The sequence below is a fragment of the Equus asinus genome, chromosome X (genome assembly GCF_041296235.1).
Source record: "Equus asinus isolate D_3611 breed Donkey chromosome X, EquAss-T2T_v2, whole genome shotgun sequence".
Taxonomy (NCBI): Eukaryota; Metazoa; Chordata; class Mammalia; order Perissodactyla; family Equidae; genus Equus; species Equus asinus.
The window spans coordinates 110,204,756-110,223,554 of record NC_091820.1 but is presented as its reverse complement, the minus strand read 5'-3'; the positions used below and the strand labels follow the sequence as shown (position 1 = coordinate 110,223,554).

Sequence of the window (18,799 nt, the reverse complement as noted above, 5' to 3'; positions counted from 1 at the left end):
CTCTGTCTTGGCCAAGTCTCATTTGCCATCCCCTGAGTTCCCCACAGCAAGCTTAGATTGGGATTTCTTCACTCTGTGCCAAGAAGGCTTCCAATAGGTCCTCTTCTGGGAGCGGCCCCGTTGGTTTTTCCCTGGTGGCTGGCTCCCGCCACCCTGACTCTTGAAGTTGCTTTCCTTTCATTGCCACCCCTGAGTGCCCTCCAACCCTGTTGGAAACCATGACCCAATGGCTCCCTCCAACAATCCATAGTCAACATGTCCAAAACGGAATTCATATTTCTTATCCACCCCACCTCCCACCCCCTCAAGCCTTCACTTCTCTATATCATCTTGAACATCTCCTATTTGTTCATCATGTCCTGGTGAGTCCACCTCTAAAATATTTCAGATCTGCACTCTCCTCTCTAATTTGCCTGACACAGGAGATCTTCACCACCTCTTGACTAAGCTCCTAACTCATCTGCTTATCTCTGTTATCTTGCTCCCACAATCCATCCTGCCACTACAACCTGTGCCTTTACTCCAAAACCTCCAAGGACAAGAATATCCCCTTCTGTTAATCTATTCATACTGCACTCACACTTCAAGGTGCAGATCAACTAGCAGCTTATTCAAGAAATTTTTCTGGGTCTCTTGCCAGCCCCGACACCCCTGTCATTCTTTCCACTGCCTGGCTACAACACTTTATTTGATCCTCCTTTTATAGCTCTAATTTTTAACATTCTGCCTTGCAGGTTATTTATTATTCATATACATGAATATCTCCTTCCATCCCTTAGCCCAGAATGGCAACTATGTGACATAAATGCTTCAAGTCATCCCCCAACCAGCACCCAAAGATAGACATCATTAATAGATCTTAGCTCTCTTCCTGCTGAACCCAAACTCAATCTCAAAATCCTTCTCGAAACAGTACTCCAGGCAAAATTGGTTTATAAGATGACACAAATTTTCCCTCCCTGCCCTGGACTATAAGAAACAATAAAACAGGAGAGTGACATCAGCAACATGGCAGCGTAAGCTCACCCGGGACTCTCTCCCCTCCAAATTACAACCAAAAACAGCAACTGCTTTCCAACCGAAAAAAAAAAAAAGCCTAATAGACATCTTCAGAGACCCACAGCAGCCAAATGTTGGAGAGCAGAGAGGCTGGCGCCGCCCTTGGAGGAGCTGGAATGGGGTAGGAGAGACCTTTTCTCCCTCCCATAGAGACTGAGATTGCTGCCATGGGTGAGGGAAGGAGCAGGGGAGGGGCCATGTGTCCGGTGATCGTCCAGGACTCCCACTGCCTGTGCAGTGGAAACCCTCTCATGGGGGAAAGCTTTCACGTGGGGGAACCCCATCAAGCCAGGGCCCTGGCAGAGCAGAGAGCCGAGAGCTGACCCAAATTCAGGTCAGCACGCAAGAGAAAGTGTCCCTCTTTCCCCAAACCGCACCATCCACTGCCACCGTGGCTGAAGGCAGAAGGCTCAGAACACACGGCTCTCCACCCCCTTCTAGTGGCGACAGGCTGTAACTACCACTGAATACTACCATCATGTGCAAAAGCCACTCTACCATCCAGCAATCTATAAAAGCTCCAGTCCACAAGGAAAACAACAAAAACACAGAAGTATGTCCTGAGGACTTGGAAATAGGTAAACTAAGTGAAGATGAGTTCAGAATAGCTATCATCAAAATACTCAATGAGGTAAAGGGAAATATAGAGAAACAAGTCAACGAGTTCTGGAGTTCCTTCACAAAAGAGATTGAAACTATAAAGAAGACTCAATCAGAAATACTAGAGATGAAAAATACAATGGATCAAACAGAATACAGATTCCCTGAATGCCCGTGTAGACACCATAGAGGAGCAAATTAGCATAATCGAAGATAGACGGGCTGAATGGCTCCAGACAGAGGAAGAAAGAGAACTAAGAAGTAAAAAAACTGAAAAAAATCTCCAAGGAATAGCTGACTCAATGAGAAAATGCAACTTAAGAATAATTGGAATTCCTGAGGGCGTGGAAAAGGAAAATGGAGCAGAAAGTGTGCTCAACGAAATAATCAAAGAGAAATTCCCAAATCTAGGGATTGAGAGAGAAATGTGTGTGGAGGAAGCTTTCAGATCTCCTAGATTTGTCAATGTAAAAAAGACCTACTGTGAGGCATATAGTAGTGAAAATGGCAAAAATGAATGACAAAGAAAGAATACTCAGGGCAGCAAGGCAGAAGAAAACAACCTACAAAGGAACCCCTATCAGACTTTCAGCAGATTTGTCTACAGAAACCTTACAAGCTAGGAGAGATTGGAGTGACATATTCAAAACTTTAAAGGATAAAAATCTTCAGCCAAGAATACTCTATCCAGCAAAAATATCCTTCAGATATAAGGGAGAAATTAAATCTTTTCCAGACAAACAAAAGCTAAGGGACTTCATAGTCACGAGACCTCCACTACAAGAAATTCTCTAGAAGGCTCTCATACCTGAAATAAGAAAAAAAGGGAGAAAGGGGTCACAAAACACAGAGTAGGGAGACAAATAGATAAAATCGGAATAGGATAGCAAATATTCAACTATAGCATTAGGATAAAGGGAAGGAAATCACCAAAGCAAAGACAATCGTATCACTCTAACCACAAACTCACAACACAAGTTGGAATAAGAGATGAAAATAATAATTTAGGAGGGGAGGAGGAGAGGGACTGAAACAGTCTCGGCCAAGTAAGTAAGACTCCACCAGAAAATGGATTTTGTTATACATGAGATTCCAAATACAAACTTCAGAGTAGCCACTAAACTAAAAAACAGAACAGAGACACAAAACATAAATAAGGAAAAATCTAAGAAACCCAGCATAAGCAATTTCAGAAGTCAATGGGTAGGCTAAAACACACAGGACGAGAAACAAAGGAAACACAGGAAAACCAGAAAATGAGCAACAGAATGACAGCAGTAAGCCCTCATGCATCAATACTCACCCTCAGTGTAAACGGATTGAACTCTCCAATAAAAAATAAAAAGACACAGAGTGGCAAAATGGATTAAAGAACAAGATCCAACAATTTGTTGCCTCCAGGAAACACACCTCAGCTCCAAGGACAAAGACAGGCTCAGAGTGAGGGGGTGGAAGACAATACTCCAAGCTAATAGCAAACAAAAGACAGCAGGTGTCACAATACTTATATCAGACAAAACAGACTTCAAGGTAGGTCAGGTAAAGAGACACATAGAGGCCAATATATAATGATCAAAGGGACACTTCATCAAGAAGAAATAATGCTTATAAATATCTATGAACCCAACACAGGAGCACCAAAGTTCATAAAGCAACTATTAACAAACATAAAAGAAGATATCAAAAATAACACAATAATAGTAGGGGACCTCAACACCCCACTCACATCAGTGGACAGATCATCCAGACAGAAAATCAACAAGGAGACAGTGGAGCTAAACAAAAAGCTGAAACAGTTGGACTTAATAGACATATATAGAACACTCCATCCAAAAACAGTGCAATACACATTCTTCTCAAGCACACATGGAACATTCTCAAGGATAGACCATATGTTGGGAAACAAGGCAAGCCTCTACAAATTTAAAAAAATTGAAATAATAACAAGCATCTTCTCTGATCTTAATGCTATAAAGCTAGAAATTAATTACAAGAAAAAAGCTGAGAAAAGCACAAGGATGTGGAGACTAAACAATATGCTATTGAACAAGCAATGGATCATTGAAGAAATTAAAGAAGAAATCAAAAAAATACCTGGACACAAATGAAAATGATAACATGTCATACCAACTCATATGGGATACAGCAAAAGCTATATTAAGAGGAAAATTCATCACAATACAGACGCATCTTAACAAACAAGAAAAATCCCAAATAAGCAATCTTAAACTACACCTAACTGAATTAGAGAAAGAAGAATAAACAAAGCCCAAAGTCAGCAGAAGGAGAGAAATAATAAAAAGCAGAGCAGAAATAAATGCTATTGAAACAAAAAAGGCAGTAGAAAGGATCAATGAAACAAAGAGCTTGTTCTTTGAGAAGATAAATGAAATTGACAAACCTTTTGCCAGACTTACAAAGAAAAAAAGAGAGAAATAAGCAAATAGACAAACAAAATCAGAAATGAAAGAGGAGAAATAACAACAGACTCCACAGAAATACAATGGATTATAAGAGAATACTACTAAAAACTATATGCCAGCAAAATGGATAACCTAGAGGAAATGGATAAATTCTTGGACTCCTACAATCTCCCAAAGCTTAGTCAAGAAGAAGCAGACAATTTGAACAGACCAATCACAAGGAAAAAGGTTGAAAAGGGAATCAAAAGCATCACAAAGAATAAAACCTCAGGACCAGATGGCTTTCCTGGGGAATTCTACCAAACTTTCAGAGAGGATTTAACACCTATCCTTTTCAAGCTATTCCAAAAAATTAGGGAGGATGGAACACTTCCTAACACATTCTATGAGGCCAACATCACGCTGATACCAAAGCCTGACAAGGACACCACGAAAAAAGAGAACTACAGGCCAATATTGCTGATGAACATAGATGCAAAAATTCTCAACAAAATTTTGGCAACCCGAATTCAGCAATTCATCAAAAGGATTATAAATTATGATCAAGTGGGATTCATACCAGGGACACAGGCATGGTTCAACATCCACAAATCAATCAACGTGATACACCACATCAACAAACTGAGGAATAAAAATCACATGATCATCTCAATAGATGCAGAGAAAGCATTTGACAAGATCCAACAGCCATTTATGATAAAAACTCTGAACAAAATGGGGATAGAAGGGAACTACCTCAACATAATAAAAGCCATATATGACAAACCCACAGCCAACATCATACTCAATGGGCAAACACTGAGTGCCATCCCCCTGAAAACAGGAACTAGACAAGGATGCCCTCTATCACCACTCTTATTTAACATAGTACTGGAGGTTTTGGCCAGAGCAATTAGGCAAGAAAAAGGAATAAAAGGAATCCAAATAGGGAGGGAAGAAGTGAAACTCTCGCTGTTTGCAGACGACATGATCTTATATATAGAAAACCCCAAAGAATCCATTGGAAAACTTTTAGAAGTAATCAACAACTACAGCAAAGTTGCAGGGTATAAAATCAATTTACATAAATCAGTAGCATTTCTATACTCTAATAACGAACTAACAGAAAAAGAACTCAAGAACACAATACCATTCTCAATCGCAACAAAAAGAATAAAATACCTTGGGGTGAATTTAACTAAGGAAGTGAAAGACTTATATAACAAAAATTACAAGGCTTTTCTGAAAGAAATGGATGACGACATAAAGAGATGGAAAGACATTCCATGTACATGGATTGGAAGAATAAACATAGTTAAAATGTCCATTCTACCTAAAGCAATCTACAGATTCAACGCCATTCCAATCAGAATCCCAATGACAGTCTTTACAGAAATAGAACAAAGAATCCTAAAATTCATATAGGGCAACAAAAGATTCCAAATTGCTAAAGCAATCCTGAGACAAAAGAACACAGCTGGAGGCATCATAATCCCTGACTTCAAAACATACTACAAAGCTACAGTAATCAAAACAGCATGGTACTGGTACACAAACAGGTGCACAGATCAATGGAACAGAATTGAAAGCCCAGAAATAAAACCACACATCTATGGACAGCTTATCTTCGACAAAGGAGCTGAGGACCTACAATGGAGAAAAGAAAGTCTTTTCGACAAATGGTGCTGGGAAAACGGGAAAGCCACATGTAAAAGAATGAAAATTGACCATTCTTTTTCACCATTCACCAAAATAAACTCAAAATGGATCAAAGACCTAAAGCTGAGACCTGAAACCATAAGGCTTCTAGAAGAAAATGTAGGCAGTACACTCTTTGACATCAGTATTAAGAGGATCTTTTCGGACACCATGTCTTCTCAGACAAGGGAAACAATAGAAAGAATAAACAAATGGGACTTCATCAGACTAAAGAGCTTCTCCAAGGCAAAGGAAAACAGGATTGAAACAAAAAAACAACCCACTAACTGGAAAAAAATATTTGCAAGTAATACATCCAACAAAGGCTTAATATCCATAATATATAAAGAACTCACACAACTCAACAACAAAAAATCAAACAACCCAATCAAAAAATAGGCTGGAGACATGAACAGACATTTCTCCAAAGAAGATATACGGATGGCCAATAGGCACATGAGAAGATGTTCATCATCGCTGATCATCAGGGAAATGCAAATCAAAACTACACTAAGATATCACCTTACACCCATTAGAATGATAAAAATAACTAAAACAAATAGTAACAAATGTTGCACAGGTTGTGGAGAAAAAGGAACCCTCATACACCACTGGTGGGAATGCAAACTGGTGCAGCCACTATAGAAAACAGTATGGAGATTCCTCAAAAAATTAAAAATAGAACTACCATATGATCCAGCCATCCCACTACTGGGTATCTATCCAAAGAGCCTGAAGTCAGCAATTCCAAAAGTCTTATGCACCCCAATGTTTATTGCAGCATTATTTACAATAGCCAAGACGTGGAAGCAACCTAAGTGCCCATCAACTGATGATTGGATAAAGAAGATGCGGTATATATATATATATATATATATATATATATATACACGATGGAATACTACTCAGCCATAAAAAAGAACAAAATCGTCCCATTTGCAACAACATGGATGGACCTTGAGGGAATTATGTTAAGTGAAATAAGCCAGATAGAGAAAGACAATCTCTGTATGACTCCACTCGTATGAGGGATTTAGACGTGGACAAAGAGAACAGATTAGTGGCTACCAGGGGAAAGGTGGGGTGGGGGGTGGGCACAAAGGGTGAAGGGGTGCACCTACAACACGACTGACAGACAATAATGTACAACTGAAATTTCACAAGATTGTAACCTATCAACTCAATAAAAAATAATAAAATTTAAAAAAAGAAACAGTAAAACAGAAGGCATGTCCTATTCTCCTTTGAGTCCACCACAGCATCTTGCACATAATCTACGTTCATTCAAAGCCTTCTTGAATGAATGAATAAAAAAGTAAAGTGGAAAAGAGCATGTCCTGGCAGCAGGAATGCTGCTCCTAGCCTCCACAGTTCAATTTAATCAGCTTTCTTCACTGCAATATATGTACTACATCCTGCTGGTGATCCTCACATGGGGTATGCCAATATTTCCCAATGGTGTTTAAGGCAGCAACTTACCGAAAGCTGCATGACTAAGAGCGCACTCAGCATGTTTGAGGAGCACATACTTAACCCCGCATAATTTGTCCTCAACCCAACATTCAGACTCATAAGCCTGTTTTTCCACCCTGCTTTCAAACATTCAGCACATTTAAAAACATCATAAAGGGGTTGCACCCTTCAGTCTTAATCCATGCTGAAGTGCTCTTTCAACATCACATTTGCAACATGTTTTTATTGGTCTTTAGCCTGAAGGAAAAAATGATACAACACAGATTTGCTTTGTATTGCCATTTGCAAAAAAAGTATTCCCTAGACATATTAAAGGTGGCATTTGCTGTTTTATATGTGTGTGTGTACATGCGTGCAGGGTTTTTTTCCTTTCCAAGGAAAACTATGTGATGGTTGTGTAAGAACTTTTGAATTTCAAGGCCAAACTTGAAGTTTTGCTTCTTTCACAGATGCCTTACTGCTCTTATAAAGACTTTCCGGAGTCCAGTGGGAGACTAAGCTAATGTTTAGTCACAGCAATCTGGAAGTGGAGAAAAAGCTACTTCGTGGCGACAGGGCCATATTCGTTACTAGATGCCAATGTAGTACGGTTTCGAGGGCCAAATAATTGTTTGTTCTTAAATCCTTGCCCCTATATACCACAAAGCATCGGTATTCAGAAATCTACCATGAGCCTTGTTGGATCCCGATTCGAACAAATTATAGGAAAAAAACCATTTATGAGACAATTGGGGAAATGTAAACACTGACTGGATATTTGATAATATTAAGCAATTATTATTAATTTTTTTAAATGCGATCATGGTATTTCAGTTATTTCTTTTTAATAAAAAGAGTCCTTAGTTTTTAGAGCTGTATACTGAAGTATCTACAGATGAAATGATACAATGTCTGGGATTTGCTTCGAAATAATTCGCTGTGTGGGGGGTAGAGGATAGGTAGAGGTGTAGATGAAACCAGACTAGATGAAACCAGGTAAGAATTGTCGAAGCTGAATGACGAGCACATGGTCGATCATTCATTGTAAAAGCCTCTCTACTTTTGTTCATGTTTGAACTTTCCCATAATAAAAGATTTTTAAAAATCCACCATGAAATTGGTAGCATGGCTTGGGGGAGGCTCCCTGTAACATGACTCTTATCCAGGAATAATAACCCACAAACATCTTAGCCTTGCTTGACCACATTAGCAAGGATGAACTGATCAAAGGTCTTGTAAGGAGGCAGAGACCGAAAGGAAGAGGTAATGAGGCAGGGCAAGTCGAAAAGGGCAGAACTTAGGAAAGGCCTGGAATGTGGACTCTTGCCAGAGTGGACAAGCCACTGCCAGCCACTGAAAGAAAGCATTTGGGGCGGTAGCAGCTGGAGAGAGAATGCTAAAAGAAAGTAGTAGATTTGGAAGGGGGAAGATATCTTGTGTATGCATGTTGGTGAGGGCTAGTGGGATATAGCCTGAATGTCAAAGCCTTTTGGCAAAACAAACTCACCTTTTGGGTAGAGCTATCTTTGTCTCTCCTCTTGTGCCTTTGGAAACATCACGGAGATAAAACAAATAGAATTCATTCTTAGTCCAATTCTCAAGTCAAACAATAACTCATAGAATCATTTGCTGTTTTTGTCCACATTTTCAAATCCACGTCTTTGGTCAGCTGCTATTTTTCTCTTTCTATGTATCTATATCTCTCCATCTACCTATATCTATATCCACTTACATTATTTTTCTAAAAACAATCACAAGTTACCATTTTATTGATTGTGAATGTTAGACCCAAAGGGGCTCCTGTAGATCACTTACTCCTTTTTTCACAGGTGGGAAAACTGAAGCTCAGAGAAAGGAAGTGACTTACCCAGCATCACACAGTGTGGGCACATGGTAGGCACTCAATAAATATCTGTTCAACCCAAGAATGATACACACTAGTGTGACCCTACCAGGTAATTACAGCTGACATCAGATCTGATTGGTTGGTGCTCGTGTCATAGTTTTAGTAACACTCCAGGGCGAAAAAAATGAATGAATAACAAACAGAGAAAGCGAAGTTAGACTGTTCTTGGCTTTTGGCCCCTCTTCCTCTCTAATTCTAGTTCTGGTCTCCATAGGGCCTCTATGTGCAGGCGGGGCGGCTCTTGGCTGTGAAACTCACAGATAGCCCAGGCCTCCTCTTGGGACTGAGGTTTGTCAACTGTCTGTTAGCCTCCTCAGTACCCGCAGGTACTGGCCAGCCTTTTTTGGGGCTGCATGGCACAATGTACATCAATCCTCATACATTAAAGGTTTGCACTGCACTCCCATCCTGAGAAAATGTTTAGTTTGAGCTCCAAACCACCCATTTTCCTGTCAAGGAGCATTTATCCAGCATTGCTCTTCCAGTTTTCATCTACCACAGGGGTGAGGAGAGTGGATCTGTGTTTGTCTGGGGTTTTACCCCCAACGACTTAAAAAGTGAAAAAAACAAAAGAAAGAAAATGACTACTTTGGATTTTAAGCATTTTTAGAAGCATGAATAATACAGTTAAGATTCTAACATCCTAAGATTCTAACATTGCTAACTAGATTTATACCGTAGAATTTTTTTTCTAAAATCAGTGAAATTGGAAATGTCATGCCATTTCAAATTCAGTACAATGAAGGTTAATAGTATACTATGACACTGTAAAAGCAAGATATATTGCTGCCAGCAGGATTGTCATTTTCACATAAGAAGGAAGCAGGAATTGGTGCCAGAATAATAGTAGGTGCAATCCCAGCTACCATTTATTGAAGTTCACTTTACATGGTGGATTTCACCAGCATCTCACAATAGCCCCATCAGGTAGGTCCTTTCATCACCATTTTACAGATGAGAAATGAGGCTCAGACAGATCAAGTTAAGGAAAGCTGCCAAAAAGTAGACCCAAAAGACAATTGAATGCAACATGACAGAAAGATACGAAAATTAGAGAATCAATCTAGGACATCCGATATCCAACTAAGACAAGTTCTAGAAATAGAGAAAATAGAAAGGAAGATATTATGTGAGAAATAATATACGATAATGTGTCAAAAATGAAGGACGAGTTTTCAGATTAAAAGGGCTCACAAAAGCCCAGCCCAGTAAATGGAAGAAGATGCATAAAAAAGCATATCATTGTTAAATGTTAAAACACTAAAGATCAAAAGAAAACTTTCAGAGCTTACAGAAAAAAAAAGTTACACACAGAAAATCAATAGGGGATCGGACTTTTCAAAAGCAACACTAGAAGCAAAAACATGTTGGAAAAATGTTTTCAAAATTCTAAAAGGAAATTGTTTCTAATTAGGAATTCTTCACCGAGTGAAAATTTTAATCATATATGAAGATATACTCAGACACAGAAGGGTTATATTAAAATTACCTCCCATGCAATCTTTCTAAGGAAGTCAGTGCAGGGTGTGGTCCAACAAAACTAGGGCATAAAGCAGGAAATAGGACAACCTGAGATCCAGGAAACAGAATCTAACAGAAGAGAAGCAAAGGGAATTCCCAGGATGACAGCTGAATGGCAGGCCTAGAGAGCAACCAATCCAGAATGGATTAGGATGGCAGCAAACTCCACGAGGGTTTGGAACTCATAGATTACCTAATATATTTGTATAGGCATTGTGTTTTGTGTATATATTACCTAATATATACCTAATATATTTACCAAATATATTTGACCATACTGAGTGGAATTTAATGGTTCTGTCAGAAAGTTTGGGGCTGAACTTATGACAGGTACAGAGAAAAATAAATCAAACCAAAAAAAGAGACAAACTGGGAAAAATAAGTACAGTTAATGGCACTCTACATGGATCAACTGTGAGCAATAATTATATGATATAATGTAAATATTGAATATTTTAACCAAAATACGTTGTATTTGTGGAAGAGAAGTGTGAGTGCATGTGTTGTGTGTGTTGGGGCATGTAAGAAAGCCAGTTTCTCATCTTCCATAGCAGGAATTTAGAAATTGATAATTTCTACACCTAAATAAAAGTAAAAATAGCATTAAGCATTAAGGTATTATTCAGAAGTAGAGTTATATACCAAAAGAAGCAGCTAAAAACGTTTAAAAAGGAGTTTAAAACAACATCAATTTATTATCTCACACTTGTGTAGGTCCGAAGTCCAGCACAACATGCCTGAAGTCCGCTCAGGGTCTCATAAGGCAGAAAAGATAGGGTCGCCCAGCCTGGGCCCTTGTCTGGAGGTGCTAGAGGAGATGCTGCTTCCAGCCTCATTCAGGTGGTTGGCAGCATCCAGTTCCCTCTAACATCTTCTACAGGGCCTCTACCACCCTCAAGCCAGAGATAGCACTGAGTCCTTTCTGTGCGTTGAATCTCTCCTCCACTTGTGCCTCCAGTCAGAGAAATTTCTCTGCTTTTGAAGGCTCAAGGAATTAGACCAGGGCCACCCAGATAATCTTCCCAGTTTAAGGTCTGTAATCTTAATCACATCTGCAAAGTCCCTTTTGCTGCGTAAAGTAACATTTTCACAGGTTCCAGGGACTAGAGTGTGGACATATTTTCCGGGGGAAGGAATCGGGTGTCAGGAGGGGTGCGGTGGGGACCACTGTTTTTTTATAAGCCCTGTGGTACTCTGACTTTTTAAATTATGTACGTTTTAATTTGATCAAATAAAAACCAAAAAGTTAAATTCAGTGACTAAATTTGCGAGAATTGAATTCAAATGGACTCCATTTTAGGCAATGTATCAAATGTAGTAATTATATAAGCAATTCATATTATATAAAGTCCGTTTTTGTTTCTAGGCAAAATGACATAAGATCTGCAAAGCATGTTAAGAAATATTTGTTAGGTACAACCATGGCTGGGCCTTTGTGAAAACTCTGATTTGGATGGACCACAGGGCTCATCCAGTATATCAATTCCTTTGTTCTTACCACTTTACTAAAGGGCCTGCTCCTCTGGTTATTTTTGGCACTTACTGCTAATAGCTCACTCCTTCCTGTAGCAGGAGTAAGAGGTGACTGTAAACATACTCTCTAGATGTGTAAAACGGAAGTGACCATCTTAGTTTTGTTGGATGTCAGAATAGAGCTACTCTAGTCCAACCTCCTCAGTTCACAGGTGAGAACACTGATGCCCAGAGAGAGATAAGGGACCTGCCTATGTTATTGCTAGTGTTTGTAGCAAAGATTCTCGCTTCCAAATGAACTCCACAACTTATGGCCACTGTTACGAACCCTGGATGGAATGATAAATCACTAAGTCTAACATCTTCATTTTATAGTTGGGGAAGCAGACACAGACAGGAAGAGATACCCAGGGTCATTTGGAATTCCCTAATTCGAATCTAGGTTTCTTTCCCGTGTACAAAGTAGCCTCCTCCTGACTAACCACCTGATACTAAGCCAAATCTTTTTCACTTCTAAATTCCTAGTCCCTGGCACGTGGCTGGCACGCAGACGAACAAGTGCCAGAATGAATCTTAAGACACTGTAAAAGCTCACTTTGCAATTAAATGATTTAAATTCTCATAAACAGGCTTCCAGTTGATGGGCAATTTGGCAATAATTCAAAATAAGGCATTTCTTCTTTGGGTAGCTGCCTCCTTAGGACAAATAAATACACCACTGGCTGTATTATACAGGCTCTAAAGTCAGGCTGACTTGTTTTTCAATTCTGTCTCAGTCCCTTACTAGCTGTGTGACCTTGCACACATAACTCAATCATTTTATGTTTGTTTATTCAACTGTAAAATTAAGATAATAATGCCTCCTATCTCATGAGACTCACATGGGGATTTAGTGAAATAACACATGTAACTTGGCACATAGTAGCCACTCAATAACTATCAATTTTCTCTTTTTACACAATGGTCTGCCTAATAAATGTCGAAAACTAGCAGTGAAATATTTTCCTGTTGCTAATGGTAAACTAGCAGTGTGACCATTAGGAAAGACAGTTAAAGGCCAAAGAACCTCCAGGAAGAAATTTTCTTGGGGATTTATGTGAAAAATATCTAGCACATCCAAATGTGAGTAAAACTCCTCCCTTGCTTAAAGTAAAAGCATGCCAAGAGTTAGCTACAGCAGTCACAAAAAAATTTATTGCTTGATCTAATCATTAGGGTTTAAAAGAAAAAAGTTCTCTCTTTTTTTAAGATTGGCACCTGCGCTGTTGCCACTTTTTTTTTTCTTTTTTCTCCCCAAATTCCCCCAGTACATAGTTGTACATTTTTTTAGTTGTGGGTCCAGCCAGTTGTGGCATGCAGGGCCTGATGAGCGGTGCCATGTCCGTGCCCAGGATCCGAACCGGCCAAACCCTGGGCCACCAAAACGGAGCGCGCAAACTTAAGCACTCGGCCATGGGGCCGGTCCTCTTGTTCTCTTGATTTCTTCTAAAACTACTAATATTCTGGTAGCATAATATGCTACTCATGTGAGCACAAAGTTGTGCTTTTGAAAAAGCAGGACTTCATGGAAATGACAAAATGGCAAATTCCTCTGGAAAGCAAATGTGCTTAGATCACTCTGGCTCATGTTTGTGGCTACAGGAATTTGTTTTCCATAGAGTTCATACAGATACACAACCTCAAGCGTCCTCAGTTAAGTGTTTTCTGTCATAATACTCAATGTTGATGTATTAAGAATCAGGAGGTTTGTTATTAAAAACAAAACTATACTTACTTGGAGAGGGATTTCCAGAATCTTCTTGGATCATTTTAGATAGTTACAGAGGTAACCTGACCAAGATCATCATCCCCTACCCATACCCTAGTGTTTAGATCCTGTAAAGATTCAGGGTAATTAACAAATGTGCTTCGGCTAAAGACCCACTCCTAGAGCTCAACACAAATGAGAAAAACCCTTCATGACATTCAACCATTCTGCTGTAGTTACAGAAAATGTGAAACTACATCACTGTCTCTTAAGAGAACAGCTATGGAAAACTGATTTTCTTAGTCTCAAATCTAATCTGCTAATCTGATTAATTTGTAACCAGGGGTCCCCCATCACATATACCATGACAGTCTCCCGAAGTATATTGCACTCTATTTTAAGCTAAATATTAGGAAAGACCAGTTCTCCATTTACCTTAATTATTATAACTACAATGTATCAAATACTTATGTCCCTTTAAGTACCGCTTGTAAATGCTGTACTAATATCAAACTAAGCGCATGCCTTTATTAGAAAACACAGGCATACTGAGAACAGCAGGGAAGTTGGTGATAAGTGATTGTAAGAGAAAACAGCTGTCTCGGAATTTTTTCACATTTATTCTTTTAACTCCAGTTTCTTCCGCCACCCACTCCTCACAACACTTTCCCAAAAATAAGACCAAAGGAAAACATTCGGGTGACATACAAAAAGACAATATTTATTTTACTCAAGCTTTCCTATAAGAAGTTAAACAACTTTTGGCATTACCAAAAATGTTCTTAACATTGTTTCACAAATTCCTTCAGTGCCTAGATGAAGAAAAAATTTATCTGAATGAAAGAGTAAGAATGACCATTCCTACAGTGAGTTTACTTAGGTATGTAGAGAAAAAAATCCATATAGGCTAGACATAAAATAGTAATTAACCTACTAGCTTCCTACAAGTGATGGATATCCCACTGATGTGTTCAGGTCTCCAAGAGCTCCCAAGACCTGGGGATCACTTTTCAGCAATTATCAAACCACCACAGGTACTCCCATGATTCACTGCCCTCTTTTCCCTCAAGTATTTTACTGCTAAAAGAGGAGGATGGAAACAAAATACAATTTCCCCACTCCCAGGCTGCATGACTGTCAGCATCAAGAGTTCCTTGGGTAAGAGAATATCAAAGCATGCCCCCATTGCCAACTAAATAAAATAACAAGAAAAATGGCTTTGGGTGAGGCATTTAGGTGTTTTGCTTCCCAGAATTATAAGAGACCTGGCTAGGAAGTAATCTCATTCCTACACAGAAAAATGAAATATTCTTTCTCGAGAACAGTAGGACAAAGTGGAACATCCACGCCTGTCTCCCAGCCTCAATCTGACCCCAAAACTAAAAGCACAGGGAGGAAGCGCCTTGACATCTACCATCACTGCAAACCCCAATTTCCGCAGAAAAGCCAGGGCACAGCGCTCCTCCACCGCGGTCGGTGCAAGCAGGTTGCGGCTTTTGCCCAAACCTGTGAAGAGCAGGGATCTCTGATCTTTCCTCCCTTAACAGCAGGAATTCCAAGTAGCATCATCTGATTAATATGAATGGGTGAATGTCTGGAGAACTTGTGATGTATATCTGTATAGTTAACTGTATAGTTAAGATCCTACCAGTAATCTGAGTCTATGTGTGTGAGGAAAGAAACACTGAAGGGGGGCTTCTCATTTCCATACTTCTTTAAATTTGGAGTAAGTAGGAGGAGCAGAGGGAATATATATATGGATATGTAGTGGGGATGGGTGAGAATGGAACCCTAGCGTATGCAAAAAAAAAAAATACAAATGTTGGAGCCTTGGATGCTGGCTCTTGATATAAGACATGAAACCTATTAATAACCATTTGTGGCAGTAAGGGAAAAGAGGAATCCTAGAGCCCGTGTTATAAAAAGACACCACTATTCTTTTTTTTTCTTAAGCAAATAGCAAAGTTCTAAGTGAAGATAATAACTCCTTTCTGTTTAGAAAATGCGTAGAGAAAAAGTAAATGCTGAAAACCTTCAAATAAATGCAGACTCACACAACAGCTACAAAATATGCAAGAATTAGTCATTGTTTCTTAGTCTACTCACACTTTACCTGAGATGCAAATTACTCCCTGCTCTCGAGGTACTCTGAGCAGATTTATATTCTAATTCCTAATGAAAGGAGAAAGACTACAACACAGGGAATAAGGGAGAGTGCAAAAGGGGACGTCAGTGTGGGAACTGGAAAATCGAAAGGTCTGAGAAATGACTGGTGATAAAAAAGAAAGTGGTAAGAACTGAGGAGTCCCAACTAGTCCCTCCTTTGAGGGAGTCCGTGCCTCACACCCGGGGGCCTAGCACAGTCTAGACACATAGTGAGTACTTGATCTGAGTAGCAGAGGTGAAGACAAAAACAATGCATCATTAGAGACTACAGTGGTTCAAACTCTAATACCCAATAAGTCATTCTGCCTCCACTGCCCTTAAAAGCCTGCAATGGCTTTGAAAGTTCTTGGTAAAGAAGCTGCCTCTGCTTTTTCTGTAGTTGTCATCATCAGGGCCAACACTGATGCCTGGGCCTTTCAAAGCAGAAGAAAACGCTGCTGAAGGGGATGCTGATTCTGGACTGTTAAAAGTTTAAATAGCCACAACCGTTACTCAATGGAATCCCAAACAACAGATAATAGATTTTATCAATTTTGCTTGCTAGATGTTCTCTGTGACTCAAGTTTGACATTAGCATTTGCACCCAAAATGAGTTCCCCCACAAATAAAATTTGTTGGTATTGTTCGACACAAAGAATACAAAGCAGACATAGATCCCTCAGGAAGTTGTCACAACTCTTGACAAGATTAACTCTCCTGCAATCATCACTTTTTGTTTTGTCCCCTAGTTTGAAGCCTTCACAAAAGATAGATATCTTTTATAATTCAACAAGAATGACTCTGCTCTCTTCTCCAAAGGGTTCATTATTTTTAGTTTTTTCGGTGCACGACTCAACATAAAGACCTGTGGCTCTTATGAGCTGCCTGTTTTTAAATGGTCCAGTAGTTTCCGTTTCCATTTGACAAGTTCCCAGATAACAGATGGAGAATGGGATGAATCTTCGCAAGGTCACACTGAAGGTTAAAATAAATTATCCCCATCACTGAGAGGCTCTCTTCAGGTTTTCTATCAGCACTACAGAGTCAGTTTCCTCTTTGGTTTGCTTCTCATAGATGTCATACTTCTTCCAGTGCTGGAAGGGAGGAAAACACAGAAACGATGACTCTTCTAAACAATGTTCTTTCCCTGAGTACTCACAGCCAATGCTTATTTTTAGGTTTGCGTGCACGGAACCATGACTGTATGTTTTCCTGTTTGTTTTTTTTTTTTTTTTTTTGACCTAAGAATCTTCATCTATTTGAACAGTTAATGAAACAAAACAATCAGGAATTAACATTAGAGGGGGGAAAGCATAGAATTGTTATAAGACATTTAATGACTATCTCGAGAGATAAACAAATTTGGACATCTTCAAAATTGGAAACAGTCTTTTGAAGAAGAATAAAAGGGTGGCCAATTTTTCTTACTTCAACCTTTATTTTCTTACTACTCAAATTTGACCATTATTCCCAAGATATAATAGGCTCAAAAAGTCAATAGCATTTAGGTGAAAGACAATATATAAAATGTCCCCAAACGTCTTAGTGCAGTTAAAATTTTGGAAAGACTCTGTATTAATAGCTTCATGGAACATCATTTGCTAGAACAGGGAATTATGCATAAGGTAAGTTCATCTCAAATTCAAATTTAAGTGTGTCTCTTACGGTGAAAGCCAATATCCTGGCCCTTGCCTTCTTTACTTATAAATCAAGGGAAAGGGTGAAACCTGAGCTCAGTCTTCTCATCTGTAAAATAAAGTTGTTAGACTAAACCAGGGGCCAGCAAACTGTGGTCTAAGGGCCAAATTCAGAAGGCTACCTGTTTTTTTAAATAAAGTTTTCGTGGTTTTTTTTTTTTTGAGGAAGATTAGCCCTGAGCTAACTACTGCCAATCCTCCTCTTTTTGCTGAGGAAGACTGGCCCTGAGCTAACATCCATGTCCATCTTCCTCTATTTTATATGTGGGATGACTACCACAGCATGGCTTTGGCTAAGCGGTGCCATGTCCGCACCCGGGATCCGAACCAGTGAACACCAGGCTGCCGAGAAGCGGAGCGTGCACACTTAACCACTGCACCACCAGGCCAGCCCTTAAATAAAGTTTTATTGGAACACAACCATGCCCCTTTGTTTGTGTATTGTCTACGGCTGTTTTCCTGCTATAAGAGCAGAGTTGAGTCGCTATGACAAAGACGAATAGCTTGCTAAGCCAAAATTATTTACTATCTGACCCTTTACAGAAAAAGTTTGTCAACCCCTGCACTAGGTTATTTCTAAGCTCCTTTTCTGCTCTGAAGTTTTATGGTTCTATAAGCTTAGGAAAGGAAACAGAAAAGAGAAAAACAGAAACACGAGCAACAATGACTCTTCAGTTGCCTCAGGTTGTGCAATTGGAGATGGACTGAGCAAGTCAGGAGCATCCAGTCTTAGCATATGGAGGGATGAGTTGGGAAACACTGCTTGAAATAGCAAAATCATTCTAAATAAATTATATAACCCTGATGCTCCTAGTGGAATGGCTAAAATAAAAAATACTGACAATTCCAAGTGCTGACAAAGATACAAAATGATTGGATCCCTCAAATATTGTTGGTGGAAACATAAAATAGTACAGCCACTATGGAAAACAGTCTGACAGTTTCTTATAAAATGAAATATACACTTAGCACAGGACCTAGAAATCCCACTCCCAGGTATTTACCCAAGAGAAATGAAAACATATGTCCAAACAAAGACCTCTACATGAATGTTTATGAGAGCTTTATTCATAAAAGCCAAAAATTGGAAACAATCCCA

The 18,799-nt window shown here is 39.3% G+C and overlaps 1 protein-coding gene across 2 annotated transcripts in view; it reads right to left on the bottom strand.

The window, feature by feature from the left end:
- The window catches only part of IL13RA1 (interleukin 13 receptor subunit alpha 1), a 77,741-nt gene that overhangs the window by 9,981 nt on the left and 48,961 nt on the right, over window positions 1–18,799 (bottom strand). Inside the window, exon 11 of one of the 2 annotated variants that reach the window (XM_070502041.1) lies at window positions 14,559–17,097. The exons of the other annotated variant lie outside the window; for it this stretch is intronic. Coding sequence (XP_070358142.1) covers window positions 17,005–17,097 — 93 coding nt within the window. The 3' untranslated portion in view covers window positions 14,559–17,004. Of the gene's footprint in view, window positions 1–14,558; window positions 17,098–18,799 lie in introns of those variants that run through there. 2 annotated transcript variants of the gene reach the window in all.